This window comes from Lagenorhynchus albirostris, chromosome 20 (genome assembly GCF_949774975.1).
Source record: "Lagenorhynchus albirostris chromosome 20, mLagAlb1.1, whole genome shotgun sequence".
Classification (NCBI taxonomy): domain Eukaryota; kingdom Metazoa; phylum Chordata; class Mammalia; order Artiodactyla; family Delphinidae; genus Lagenorhynchus; species Lagenorhynchus albirostris.
The window spans coordinates 44,546,998-44,560,927 of NC_083114.1; the positions used below are offsets into that span (position 1 = coordinate 44,546,998).

At 39.2% G+C, this 13,930-nt stretch overlaps 1 protein-coding gene across 9 annotated transcripts in view; it reads left to right on the forward strand.

Annotated features, from left to right (window-relative positions):
- The window catches only part of TLK2 (tousled like kinase 2), a 103,390-nt gene that overhangs the window by 45,841 nt on the left and 43,619 nt on the right, over nucleotides 1–13,930 (forward strand). For all 9 annotated transcript variants that reach the window (XR_009537638.1, XM_060134766.1, XM_060134769.1 and 6 more), the window contains 2 exons: nucleotides 2,268–2,435; nucleotides 12,999–13,094. Coding sequence is in view for 8 of the 9 variants with exons in the window: in XM_060134766.1 (XP_059990749.1) it covers nucleotides 2,268–2,435; nucleotides 12,999–13,094 (264 nt within the window). In the remaining variant the exon portion in view is untranslated. The remainder of the gene's footprint in view (nucleotides 1–2,267; nucleotides 2,436–12,998; nucleotides 13,095–13,930) is intronic.

Sequence of the window (13,930 nt, forward strand, 5' to 3'; positions counted from 1 at the left end):
TTTATATATATATATGTAAAACTGAATTATTTTGCTGTACACCTGAAACTAACACAGCACTGTAAATCAACTATATGTCAATTTAAAATAAAATAAATGTCACCACATAATTGCTAGCAGGCTGTCAGCAGTTTGAGAGTCTCAATTTCTGCCTATCCTTCTAATACTGAATTTTATCATTATAATCTTTGCCAGTGAGAAAATACCTTGTTTTAACTTGCATTTCTTCATCAGTGATATTAAACATCTTTTCCTATGACTAACGGCCTTTTGGATTTCTCTTTTAATGCTTACTCAGTTCCTTTGCCTATTTATTTATTAGTGTATTGTCTTACTGATGGGTAGGAGCGCGTTATTTATTAAGATTGTTAACTCATTGTCATTTATATTGTAGATATGTTTTGCCTGTTTGTACTTTATTTTTTAACTTTATGTTGACTTTTACCATTCAGAAGTCAAAAAATTTGAAGTAGTCAAATTTATCAGTGTTTTTCCTTCATGACTTACTGGTTTTGTCTTACTCTTAGATGTTTCTATATGGTTTGTATTTTTACTGTCATGTTTAAAAAGTCCTTCACCACTAGAAAGTCATAAAAGCATTTGTTTATATTTTCTTATAATTTTTATGTATGCTATAAGGAAGCAGTCTACTTTTCCTTTTTTCTAATATCAACACACATATCCTATCATCTTTGTAAGAAATTCCCACTAATTAGAAATGCACTATAATCACAAATTATACATCCATTTTATATGGGTCCGTTTCTGAATTTTCTGTGCCACTGATCAATCTGTCTGTTCCTGTACCAGTGTTATGCTCCTTTGGTTAATGTTGCTTTGCAGTAAGTTTTAATAGCTGGTCAGGTTCCCTGATACCCTTTATCAAAAATTATGTGGCTAATTTTGATTATTTTTCCAAGTGGACCTCAAAATTAACTCGTGAAAATCCATAAAACATTCCCCCAAAAGAGCAAGAGAGAAGCTAGATGATCTCTATACTACCACAACACCTTCTCTTACAAAAACAGAAGCAAAAATACACAAAAAGCCCTAAGTAAGCATTGGCTTTTAGAGAAATTTGACATGTGTAAAATTTTAACTCAGGAGCATGGTATTGCCATTTAATTTAGGTCATCTTTTATATTTGTTAGTGAAGCTGTGGGGTTTTTTTAATGTGTAATCTGCATATTTCTTAAGTTTCCTTTTAAGTATTTTACAGATATTTTGAATCTGCTTTTTCTTCTGTTACTACTTGTTCAGATTATAGTCAGTTGTGATATGCGGGGAAGTTACTGATTTTTGTGTATTTATTTTACATTTGGCCACATCTTACTGAACCCTTACTTGTTCTTTTTCAGTTGATTTGTTTGGTTTCCTTTGTGAATAGTTATATCATCCAAAAGTGACACTTTTTAATGTTTAATATTTTCTAATATTTATACCTCATATTGTTTTCCTTATCACTTAGGCTAAAAATTCTATGATAATGGTGAATGATTATGATATTAATGTGTTAACCCCTGTCTAGTTCCCAATTTTAATGAAAGTGCCTGGAGTATTGCACCATTAATTATATTTATGTTTATTTCTGAAAAAATACTCTTTGTTGTGTTAAACATGGATACTCCCAGTTTCTGTGGTTTTATTTTAAGCATTGCCTAACAATGTGCAAATCTTGTTTGGCGTCTAAAGGAAAGAATTTTGATTCTCTGCCCACCCCCACCCCCCACATTAATTTAATGAATTACATCAGTAGAGAGAATAATGAACTATCCTTACATTCCTGGAATAAACCGTACGTAATTGTGGTATATTGTTCTTTTGTTTGTATTTATTTTATATTTTTGCATATAGGTATAGTAGGGTGAGAATAGAATAGAGTGAAAATAAGTTCTACCTGTAGAGTAGGGGACAAATGCCTTAATCTTTATTAATCTAGAGGAGAGAAATAGCATTTCCTTTGTAGAATTGAGGGTATTATGAAGTTGTTTGTTGAACTCTACAAAGTAACCTGCAAATTCAGAGTTATGTAAATATAGAACCATTAAAATGTAATTTTATGGAATTTGAGTAAGATAATAACTCAGCTTTTTAGATAGTTCATAATCCAGTGATAATGTTATTATGCTTTCCATATTTGTTCGCAGAGGTGTTTTTTTAAAAAATCCTTCTTATATCTGATAACTGTGTTTTAATCTGTTGCATGTTTTGGCAGTATCAGATTTTCTTTCTCATGTAATTTGTGTGTTTTCTTTAATGTTTTCCAGCGGCGAGTAGAACAGCCCCTCTATGGTTTAGATGGCAGTGCTGCAAAGGAGGTATCAGAGGAGCAGTCTGCTCTGCCAACCCTGATGTCGGTGATGCTGGCAAAACCTCGGCTCGACACAGAGCAGCTGGCACAGAGGGGAGCTGGCCTCTGCTTCACCTTTGTTTCAGTGAGTACTAAGGCTAAGTTTATGCAGGTCCTTGTTTTCCTGGAGCTCCAAGGTGAAGTTTGAGTAATTATTTTGGTAGACAGATGATGATTTCTAACTCTGTGTTACTTCTAAAGGTATGTGTTTGTACTCAGTCCTGCTTGGTTCAAGGGGGCTGAGAGACTGCTCTGTCAAAGTCTGAGTGTACCATGGGAAGGAAAACACAATCTTAGGTTGACAAAGAAGAAAAGAAAAGAATTGTAATAATGGAATCAAATTCCATTAGAATTAAAAATAAAATCTCCAAACTCCAGCCATCACTTATTTAAAGTAATATTCAAGTTAATAAAATCTTAATGTGGGGACAGGCATGCTTACCAGTCATTTCCCCCGGGGTGGTACTTGGGCAACCTACATGCTTGCCTTCTCTCACTTCTTCAGAGTGTTAGCACAGTTACTTTTTCCAAGAAGATTTGGCTCCGTGTCTGCTCCTTTCAGCTTGCTTCTTTCTTCTTCCTTGAAGAACAAGAATTTGATTATATAAATGTTTGACCCCCGTTTTTTTTTTGCCGAATTATAATGCAGCTTGGCTTAAAAGTTGTTGCTTTTCTTGGTTTCTTTGCCCTACCAAGTACCTGTTTGTTGCCAAGGATGGTATAAAGCAAGAGAAAGCCCCATGGCCCTATTCCTCCATTTTTAGGGGCATCATTCAGAGCTGACGTCACCATTGATCAAAATTTCTTTCCCTCTTACTGGTTCATTTTCTCCAGTAATAATCTGTTTCCTCTTTATTTGCTCTGTGGATTCTGAGCAAATAAATTTCTAATCTCTGGTATTAACCCACATGTGATTGTATTAAGAAAGGCCATGGAATGGTGGGTGTCTTAAGGAAAGGAGATAAAAATAATATAATTAGATAGGGATCATTGTGTATTATTTGAATCGATTCCTCCCTCCCTCCCTCCCTCCCTCCCTCCCTCCCTCCCTCCCTCCCTTCCTCCCTCCCTTCCTTCCTTCCTCAGCTTAAAACAGCACCCATTTATTACCTCACAGTTCTGTAAGTTTGGGGGTAATTTGTTGCAGAGCAATAGAGGACTAATACACATGGCTTTATCCTTAATGCCTGTTTTTCCTCACATTCTACATCTAATCCATCAGAAAATATACTTATATCCAGAATCTGACCATCTCTTACCGTCTCCACTGCCACCACAATGGCCCACCATCTCTCTGCTTTGGAATACTTTCTTGTAGTTATTACTGCTTTCCCTCAAAAAAGAGGTAATACAGCTTTTTAAAAATGTACAATTTTTTGTTGTGTTGTTCAACATCAAAAGAATGGAGAAACTTCTTGTGTGAAGACAGTATAATTTTGTGCTTCAGTGGCAAAGGAGACAAAACGTAAAATGGGAGAATTGATCAGTATAGTATTTTTAGTGGGCCTGACAATAGTATGGAATAGTTTGTATGAGAATGCAGTAGTGTTGTTTTAGAGAAATGTTTGTCTCTCTATGTATGTATATATTTCATTGTGTGACAGTCACATAGTCAAAAACACAGGATTTTGATTAGCAAGAACTCGTTCCCCTGATGCGAGCCTTCCATCAGAGGTATGGGCATGCAGGCTGGGGGCCGGGTACACGTGAAGGACAGCCACCTGCTCAGTCCTGTCACCTAGTACTCAGGCTGTCAGAGGAGTTGCACATGTTACAGCCAGATTGCGCTCATGTGGAAGAGACATGACAGAGGAGTAAGAAAATAATCATATCTGAAGAAGGAACATGGAAACAGTATAAAAACCAAAGGCCTAGAAGCTTTGGTATAGTTGTTTCTCTCTCTTTTTTCTTTTTTTTTTAAATAAATATATTTATTTATTTTTGGCTGCATTGGGTCTTTCTGCTGCATGCGGGCTTTCTCTAGTTGCGGAGAGCAGGGGCTACTCTTTGTTGTGGTGCGCGGGCTTCTCATTGTGGTGGCTTCTCTTGTTGTGGAGCACAGGCTGTAGGTGTGCAGGCTTTAGTAGTTGTAGCACGTGGGCTCAGTAGCTGTGGCTCGCGGGCTCTAAAGCGCAGGCTCAGTAGTTGTGACACATGGGCTTAGTTGCTCTGAAGCATGTAGGATCTTCTTGGACCAGGGCTCGAACCCATGTCCCCCGCATTGGCAGGCAGATTCTTAATCACTGCTCCACCAGGGAAGTCCAGTTCTGTTTCTCTTTGCTTGTCTGCAGTTCCAGCCGGGATGTAAACTTAGTGATATAAAAAAGGAAAAAAGCAAAAGAGTTAACATTAATATATAACAAATGTTAATTAATAGATATAGACAAGCAGTTTCCTTTAAAAAACAAAAGGCAAAGACTATGAACAAGCAGTCTTACAGGAGGAAGAAAAGACAAATGACTAATAACAAGAAAAAATGCTTAACTTCAGCCATAGAGAAATACAAAATAAAATAACGCTTTTGAATTATCAACTTGGCAAGGATTAATAAATTTGATAATTCCTAGTGCAGGTAATAGTTTAGATACACATGCAGTTTTATACTGACTATAAATTCGTACAGTCATTTGGACAAGTTGGTAATGTATCTCAGTGTTAAGTTTACACATCCTTGGGTCCAGAAATTCCATTCCCATAAAACTACACAAAGATGTTTATTGTATTGTTATAAATTGCAAAAATCTGGAAGCAGTGTCCCTCCACAGTGTTTCAGAGGAACTTAGAACAAGGATATCTGTGACCTCCATGTTGCTAAATCCAGCAATCAGTTCTCAGAACTTATTCAATATAATTCATTAGCCACAGTCCCTTCTTCTCCGAGCACATGGTCTTCTCTTGGCTTCTCCTCTTTTGGTTCTTCCTCATTTCCCGGATCTCCAAACACTGGAGTGCCCCAGGGCTCAGTCTTCAGACCTCTTGTCTACCTTCATTCTGTAATGAGAATCTCATTTAGTTTCTTTGTTTCAGTTATCACCTATATGTAGAGGACTTCCAAATTTATATCTCCTGCCCAGAGCCGAGCCCTGAATTCCGGACCTATGTAGTCAGTTGCCTCTTTATGTCTAATAGGCATATCAGATTTAACATGACTGAAAGTGAATTCTTCATCTTGTTCCCCCACTCCAGACCCCCATTTCTTCCACATCTCAGTAATTGTCAACTCTCTTCTTCTAATTGTTTAAAAATCTTGGAGTCATTCTAGTCTTATCTCTTTTATACCCCAATTCCAAACCCATCAGCAAGTCTTACTGATTTTACTTCAAAATATGTTCAGAATCCTGCCACTTCACCCCCCTTAATGACTACCACTCAAATCTAATCTCCCACTGAGATTATGATGGCAGCCTCCCAACTGGACTCGTTGCTTGTGCCTTTGTTCTCAACAGATCAGGGTGATCCCATTGAAACGTAAGTCCAGTCATGCCACTCCTCTGCTCACAAGTGTTTAAAATGGCACATAACGCTTTGTATGGCCTCTTTCCCACCACTTTGACATCTGTTACTACTAACCTCCCTTCCTCACCAAGTTCCATCCACACTGCCTACGTTTCTGCCTCAAATACCACCTGACATGCTCTCACCTCAGGGCCTTTGCGCTTGCTGCTGCCTTTGCCTTAACATCCTTCCTCTAGACATCAGCATGCCTTGCTCCCTCAGTTCTCTCTAGTCTCTGCTTAAATTTACAGCCTATCAGAGAGGATGCACTGTATAAAATAGCACCACTTCCTGCCCACCGCACACATTGTGTTGCTCCTGTGCCCTATTTTTTCTTCTTGGTCTTATCACCAACTGACCTGCTATAATTTACTTCTTTGTCTCACTACCCACTCCCACACTACCTCCCCTCCACTGGAATGTAAGCTCCATCAGGTCAGGGACTTTGCATTGTTCACTTCTGTATTTCCAGTGCTGGAACTGGATCTGCTCTCATAGACACTCAGTGTAATTATATGTCGTATGAATTAATGAGAGCATCTTTCATATAAGGACTAGTGAAATAAAATATAATACATATATACAGTGGAATGCTCTACAGTTGATCAAAGAAGTGAGATATATATGTGCTAACAGTGAAAGATCTATAGATACTGATAAATAAAAATAGGTGGCAGCATATTATGACTTTGAGCCTTTAAATCGTATTGTTACATAATTTTATATATTTCGACATAGGAAATTAATTTTTTTTTTTTTTTTTTTGTGGTACGCGGGCCTCTCACTGTCGTGGCCTCTCCTGTTGCGGAGCACAGCCTCCAGGTGCGCGGGCTCAGCAGCCATGGCTCACGGGCGCAGCTGCTCTGCAGCATGTGGGATCTTCCCTGATCAGGGCACGAACCCATGTCCCCTGCATCAGCAGGCGGACTCTCAACCACTGAGCCACCAGGGAAGCCTGGAAATTAATTTTTAAAATTATAAGCATATAATTTTCTAAATTGTAAAAATAGTACATACACATGGCCCACAAAAAATTGAAGTGATGGAGAAGAGTAAAATTCTTTCCTTTGTGTTCCTCAGACAGACAACCACTCTTAAGAGTTTGTGTTTTAGATTTTTTCTACTGAATACCATTTTAACGTCAAATTATCTCTTGTGTAATCAACTTTATTTTTTTTGAATATTTATTTATATTTTTTGGCTGCATCAGGTCTTAGGTGTGACATGTGGGATCTTTCGTTGTGGCGCGTGGGCTTGTGGGATCTTAGTTCCCCGACCAGGGATCAAACCCGCGTCTCCTGCATTGGAAGGCAGATTCTTTTTGTTTTAACATCTTTATTGGAGTACAGTTGCTTTACAATGGTGTGTTAGTTTCTGCTTTATAACAAAGTGAATCAGCTATACATATACATATATCCCCATATCCCCTCCCTCTTGCGTCTCCATCCCACCCCCGCATTCCACCACTCGAGGTGGTCACAAAGCACCGAGTTGATCTCCCTGTGCTATGTGGCTGCTTCCCACTAGCTATCTGTTTTACACTTGGTAGTGTATATATGTCCATGCCACTCTCTCACTTTGTCCCAGCTTACCCTTCCCCCGCCCCATGTCCTCAAGTTCATTCTCTACGTCTGAGTCTTTATTCCTGTCCTGCCCCTAGGTTCATCAGAACCTTTTTTTTTTTTTTTAGATTCCATATATATGTGTTAGCATACGGTATTTGTTTTTCTCTTTCTGACTCACTCTGTATGACAGACCCTAGGTCCATCCACCTCACTAGAAATAACTCACTTTAGTTTCTTTTTATGGCTGAGTGATATTCCATTGTATATATGTGCCACATCTTCTTTATCCATTCACCTGTTGATGGACACTTGGGTTGCTTCCATGTCCTGGCTATTGTTAATAGTGCTGCAATGAACATTGTGGTACATGACTCTTTTTGAATTACAGTTTTCTCAGGGTATATGCCCAGTAGTGGGATTGCTGGGTCTTATGGTAGTTCTATTTTTAGTTTTTTTTTTTTTTGGCGGTACGCGGGCCTCTCACTGTTGTGGCCTCTCCCATTGGGGAGCACAGGCTCCAGACGCACAGGCTCAGCGGCCACGGCTCACGGGCCCAGCCGCTCTGCGGCATGTGGGATCTTCCCGGACCGGGGCACGAACCCGTGTCCCCTGCATCGGCAGGTGGACTCTCAACCACTGCGCCACCAGGGAAGCCCTGTTTGTTTTCTTAAAAATATATATTTAGCTTTAGTTGAATGCAGTACTATTAGGGTGATTAACATAGGTTGTTGGCATGGATTTTTCCCTGAGGTGGCATAGTACTGCTTCGCAAATAGCCCACCATTCCGGGGGTTGGGAGGCGGTGACTGTGTTCCCTGTGTAAGCATCTCGCAAACTCTAGGCAGAAAGACCAGCTCCTTTACAAACATGGAGATAAGGAGGGCATTGTTTTGATAGGTAACTATTTCACTCTTAGTGATGTATTCCATTTCTTCCTCCATCGTGTCAGTTGTGGAGGGCAGGGGTACTGTACTTATAGCAGGAGCCCTCCCCTGGACCCACTTATTTTCCATTTTTTAATATTTACATGTTTGTTTTTTATTTAAGAGACCAGTTCTTGTGCTTTACCCTTGGGTCAGAAGCAGTAGTATCCAGGGCCCACATTATGCAAGGAAGAGATCAAGAGAGGACCCTATTGGACAGTATAGGTTTTATTTATGTATTTACTTATTTACAAGTAAATAAATAGGTTATTTATTTATTTATTTATTTATTTATGGCTGCATTGGGTCTTCGTTGCTGTGCGCGGGGGCTACTCTTCGTTGCAGTGCGCAGGCTTCTCATTGCAGTGGCTTCTCTTGTTGCGGAGCACAGGCTCGAGGTGCGCAGGCTTCAGTAACTGTGGCTCGTGGGCTCTAGAGCGCAGGCTTCAGTAGTTGTGGCGCACGGGCTTGGTTGCTCTGCGGCATGTGGGATCTTCCTGGACCAGGACTCGACCTCGTGTCTCCTTCATTGGCAGGCAGATTCTTAACCACTGCGCTACCAGGGAAGCCCCGTATAGGTTTTAAATGTCTGATAATTGTCCCATGGGTCACTCCTGGTTCTTTTAAAGGTAAATCTCATTGTGAGGCTTTGGAGGAGCTCTCTTGAAACGACCCAGCCTGTTTTACTGCTGATGTTTTCAGCTGTGAATTTCTTTATTTCACTTTCTCTATCAGTCTGATCCCAACTGCTTTTGAATGTTTCTTAAAATTTAAAGTTTTAAAAAATTTCTGATTCTCAACTCTCCCTTGTTTCTTAGTGCTATTATGATTTTATTTTTTTAAAATCTCTGAATATCAGTAGGACTTTGGGAGATCCAGCCTGTAATCATGAATTAGAAGCTAATATTACTTTTATAATAGGAACAAAGAATATGGAAGTCTGGGGAGAATGTTTTTGCAAAGTAGGGGTTGGACTAAATTTACAACTACAATGGCCCGCTTAGCAAGGCCATCGACTTCTGTTCTCATTTCTCGAGGACATGATTCTGTAATCGTGGACTTGTTGGGAGACTGTAAGCTCTCTTTGTTTTCCAGTGTTGCATTTCTAGTGTTTAACACAGGACCAGGCACAGAGGTTCATAATTAATATCTAATGAATGATCAGATTTAGAGCATTTTTTTCTACCATGGATTCACTTGTCACAGTAGGTCCTTATATTTTTGTAGTTCTTTTTTTTGTTGGTTTTGTTTTGTTTTGTTTTGTTTTTGCGGTACGCGGGCCTCTCCCTGTTGTGGCCTCTCCCATTGTGGAGCACAGGCTCCGGACGCGCAGGCTCAGCGGCCATGGCTCACGGGCCCAGCTGCTCCGTGGCATGTGGGATCTTCCCGGACCGGGGCACGAACCCGTGTCCCCTGCATCGGCAGGCGGACTCTCAACCACTGCGCCACCAGGGAAGGCCTATTTTTGTAGTTCTTTTACCTTTTGAAAGTATTTTCGTTTTCATGAGGATTTGCTACCTCCTTACCTCTGTCCCACTTCCTCAGTTAACTTTCTACATTTTTACTTCTTATCATGGGGCTATTTATATGTACATTTTTACAGAGAGCTTTAATTTGGAAACATCCCCTTGAATTACATTCTAGCAATATTGGTTTGCTGAAAGAAAACTTAGAAATGAGCACATGTTAAAAAAGCATTTTAACAAAGCCCATATACCAAAATCTAGAAGTTCATACATAGAAGGGCCTTTTTAGCCGGTCATGTGGTTCTTACTGGCTTTTATTATAAAAGCTGCTCAAACAGTCATGTTTGTTTAGGGACAAATTTTAAAAGGAGAGGGTTGTAAGAGCAACCTAATGATAACTGAAGGAGATAATGCTTGAATCATAGTGCAGTATGATATGTGAGTTTATTTATTTATTTTTTAATTAATTTATTTTTTTTGGTTGTGTTGGGTCCTTGTTGCACACGGGCTTTATCTAATTGCGGTGAGTGGGGGCTACTCTTCGTAGCGGTGTGCGGGATTCTCATTGAGGTTGCTTCTCTTGTTGTGGAGCATGGGCTCTAGGTGCGCAGGCTCAGTAGTTGTGGCGCACAGGCTTAGTTGCTCCGGGGCATGTGGGATCTTCCCGAACCAGGGCTTGAACCCGTGTCCCCTGCACTGGCAGGTGGATTCTTAACCACTGCACCACCAGGGAAACCCAATATGTGAGTGGTGATGACCCTTAATCAGTAAGACAAGGTTAGATTTGCCACATTGTAGAAAGAGTGGGGAACATTTTCATCTCTAATCGCTGCTCTGACTTACAGGCTGTGCGCATTGTTTAACCTCTTTGAGACTGACTCCTCTCTTTTTACTTCTTTGATCCCCACATCATTCTTCTCTCTTCCCCTAAGGTTCTTGTATGGAATGTGAGAACCTGGAATCATCTCCTTTCTTTGATTGCTTATTTCCTTCAAATCTTAACTCTGATATTACTTTCTCAAGGAATTCATCCCCAACTCATTAAGTTAGGTTATGTACCCTGCTGTGTACTCTTATAGCATGTATCCTAATTGCAATTTTGCATTTATTATATGATTGTTTATTTAACAATTTCTTTCAACAGATATTTATCGAGTACTTAATACATCGTCTCTTGGATTGTAAGCGTTATAAGGCAGAGTAATGACTGGGTCTGTGGGTTTTGTTTCTGTTTTTCTTGGCCACTGTGTCCCTAGCACCTAACACAATGCTTAGACGTAGGGTGTTCTCAGTGAGTACTTGTTGAATGAATAAATAAAAATGGAGGTGATAATACTGCCTACCTTACAAGGCTGTTGTGAGCCCTCAGTGTAATTATGTGTATGAAGTGCTTAGCTTGCTTGTGGCCTGTAACTGTTGATGTGAGGCATCAGTGTACTGTGGTCATAGAGATCGGGTATTGTGGATGCAGATAGCCCTCTATTCTTGTTCCCCCACTAACTAGCTTTCTGACTGCACGTAGGTGCTTAATATCTCGGATTTGTATTTTCTTTATGTATAAGTGGAAATAATAACTACCTTATAGGGTTTTGTAAGGACTGTGTGTGATCATGGTGATAATTGCTCAATAGGTGGTGGTTATACATTGTTTTAATGTTCATGAATAAGACAATAATTAAAGGAATATATAGGAAGTATCAAAAAATTTACATATGTGGAAACACTGTATTCTCTGATGTGATGATAATACTGTATTGCCATTAGCCCATAATCCCCAGAATATCCAATATTTTCTAATTATGTCTATGATGGGTTGTACTGTGTTGGGTGCAATTTTGTTTTTAAAAGGACTTTCTGAAGTACAGGTCTTCCTCGACTTACGATGGGAATTAGGTCCTGATAAATACATCATAAGTTGAAAATATCATTCGTAAGTCAAAATGTGTTTAATACACCAAACCTACCTAACATACAGTAGCTTAGCCTTGCTTACCTTAAATGTGCTCAGAACACTTAACGTTAGCCTACAGTTGGGCAAAGTCACCCAACACAAAACCTGTTTTATAATACAGTGTTGAATCTCATGTAATTTATTGAATACTGTAGGGAAAGCAAAACCCAATGTGATTGTCTGGTACAGAATGGTTGTAAGTGTATTGGGTTGTTTACCCTCATGATTGTGTGGCTGACTGGGAGCTGTGGCTCACTGCTGCTGCGTAGCATCATGAAAGAGTATTGTGCCATATGTTGCTAACCCAGGAAAAGATCAAAATTCAAAATTTGAAGTACCATTTCTACTGAATGTGTATTGCTTTCACATCATCTTAAAGTTGAAAAATGGTTAAGTGGAACCATTGTTAAGTCAGGGACCATCTGTTTAATGATTGCATATTCTTGAACAGTTGAATTATATTAAGTCCTAAACCTTATAAACTTGAAAATGCCTTAGAATGCCCCATCATTTATGTGTAAAAGTCACAGTAAGCAAGTGACAGTATTGGAAATCAACCAGGATTTTTTGGACCACTGAATGTTCATGGATAATGTTTGAGGATATAGGACGCTATTCTGAACAGTAGTTCACAGTCCTTTCTGCCTGGAGTCACAAGCATCCCCTGTGCTTTGGATGCTTCACCAGCCTTTCCTGCAAAAGCGTATTAAAATACAGCTGACCCTTGGACAACATGGGTTTTGGACTGATTGCTCAGGTCCACTTATATGTGGATTGTTTTTCAACAAATCCATTCTACAGTACTACACCATCTGAGATTGGCTGAATCTGCAGGTGCAGAACCATGGATACCGAGGGCCACCTGTAAAGTTAGATACGTGGATTTTCACTGCACTGTGGGCAGTGGGGTGGGTGGGGTGGTCGGCACCCTTAACCCATGCATTTTTCAGGTATCAACTGTACAAGTGAAAAGGGCATTTACATATTTGATAATTTACATATTTAAAAAATTCATTTATAAGCATTTGATGCTTTTAACTATTTACAGTAACATAGTCTAAGCTACCATGTCTAGCCCTTACTTTTCATTTGAATTGTTTATACTTTCATCTTGGCTACATGGCCCTGACTTTTGACTTTCATCAGCAAGTGTTTCTTTTATATAGAGTTAATCATTTGCATTCATACAAATGTTTGTGGAGAAAGATGCAGAACTTTCTTGTGATCGGTGATGGACCTTTATTACAGGCTCAGCAAAACAGTCCCTCCTCTACGGGATCTGGCAACACAGAGCATTCCTGCAGCTCCCAAAAACAGATCTCCATCCAGCACAGACAGACCCAGGTAGGTCAGTGATTGTTAAACAGAGGAGGAAAAGAAGGGCCGAGGAATAGATACTAATAACTACATATAAAATCTAGGTCCTCCCTTTGTTGTCCCTTTATTTCTCTGACTTCACCTCATTATTTGTGTGTGTCGTATTCAGAACTTGCATTATGAATATTTAGAGTCTTTTGGAAGGTGCTTTTAATTTAACTTTTTGAGGTGTTTGTTTACCTTTCTGGTGTATTGCAGCAGAAATGATTATACTGCAGCATGATGTCAGGGAAAAGACCTCTAGGCCTAGATTCAAACTCTAGCTCTACAACTTATACCTTATCTTTTTGGGCCTTAGTTTTCTTCAGTTCAAATCATCTATAAAACTGTGGTTGATTATCATTATCTTAGTGTATACAAAACGCTTGGTGGGACAGTGCTTATTGTAGGCTTCAGTGAATCTTAATTCCCTACTTTGTGAAAGTACTTAATTTTTTCCTTGTACATACTCATTTAGCAAGACCTAGCTAAACTTCTTTTTTTTAGAAATTTTTATTGAAGTATAGTTGATTTTATAATATTGTGTTAATTTCAGGTGTACAGCACAGTAATTCGGTTATACATGTATATGTATATGTCTATATTCTTTTTTTCCAATTCTTTTCCATTATAGTTTATTACAAGTTATCGAATACAGTTCGCTATGCTATACAGTAAATTCTTGTTTTAAACTTCTTTAACATGTGGCACACCAACATAATTTCTCCTTAAACAGTTTTCAGAAACTCCTTAATTTAGGGAATGTTGTGAACGTTCAAAGATAATATCTGAAAAGGATAGTGAATATATCCTCCATTTTGTGG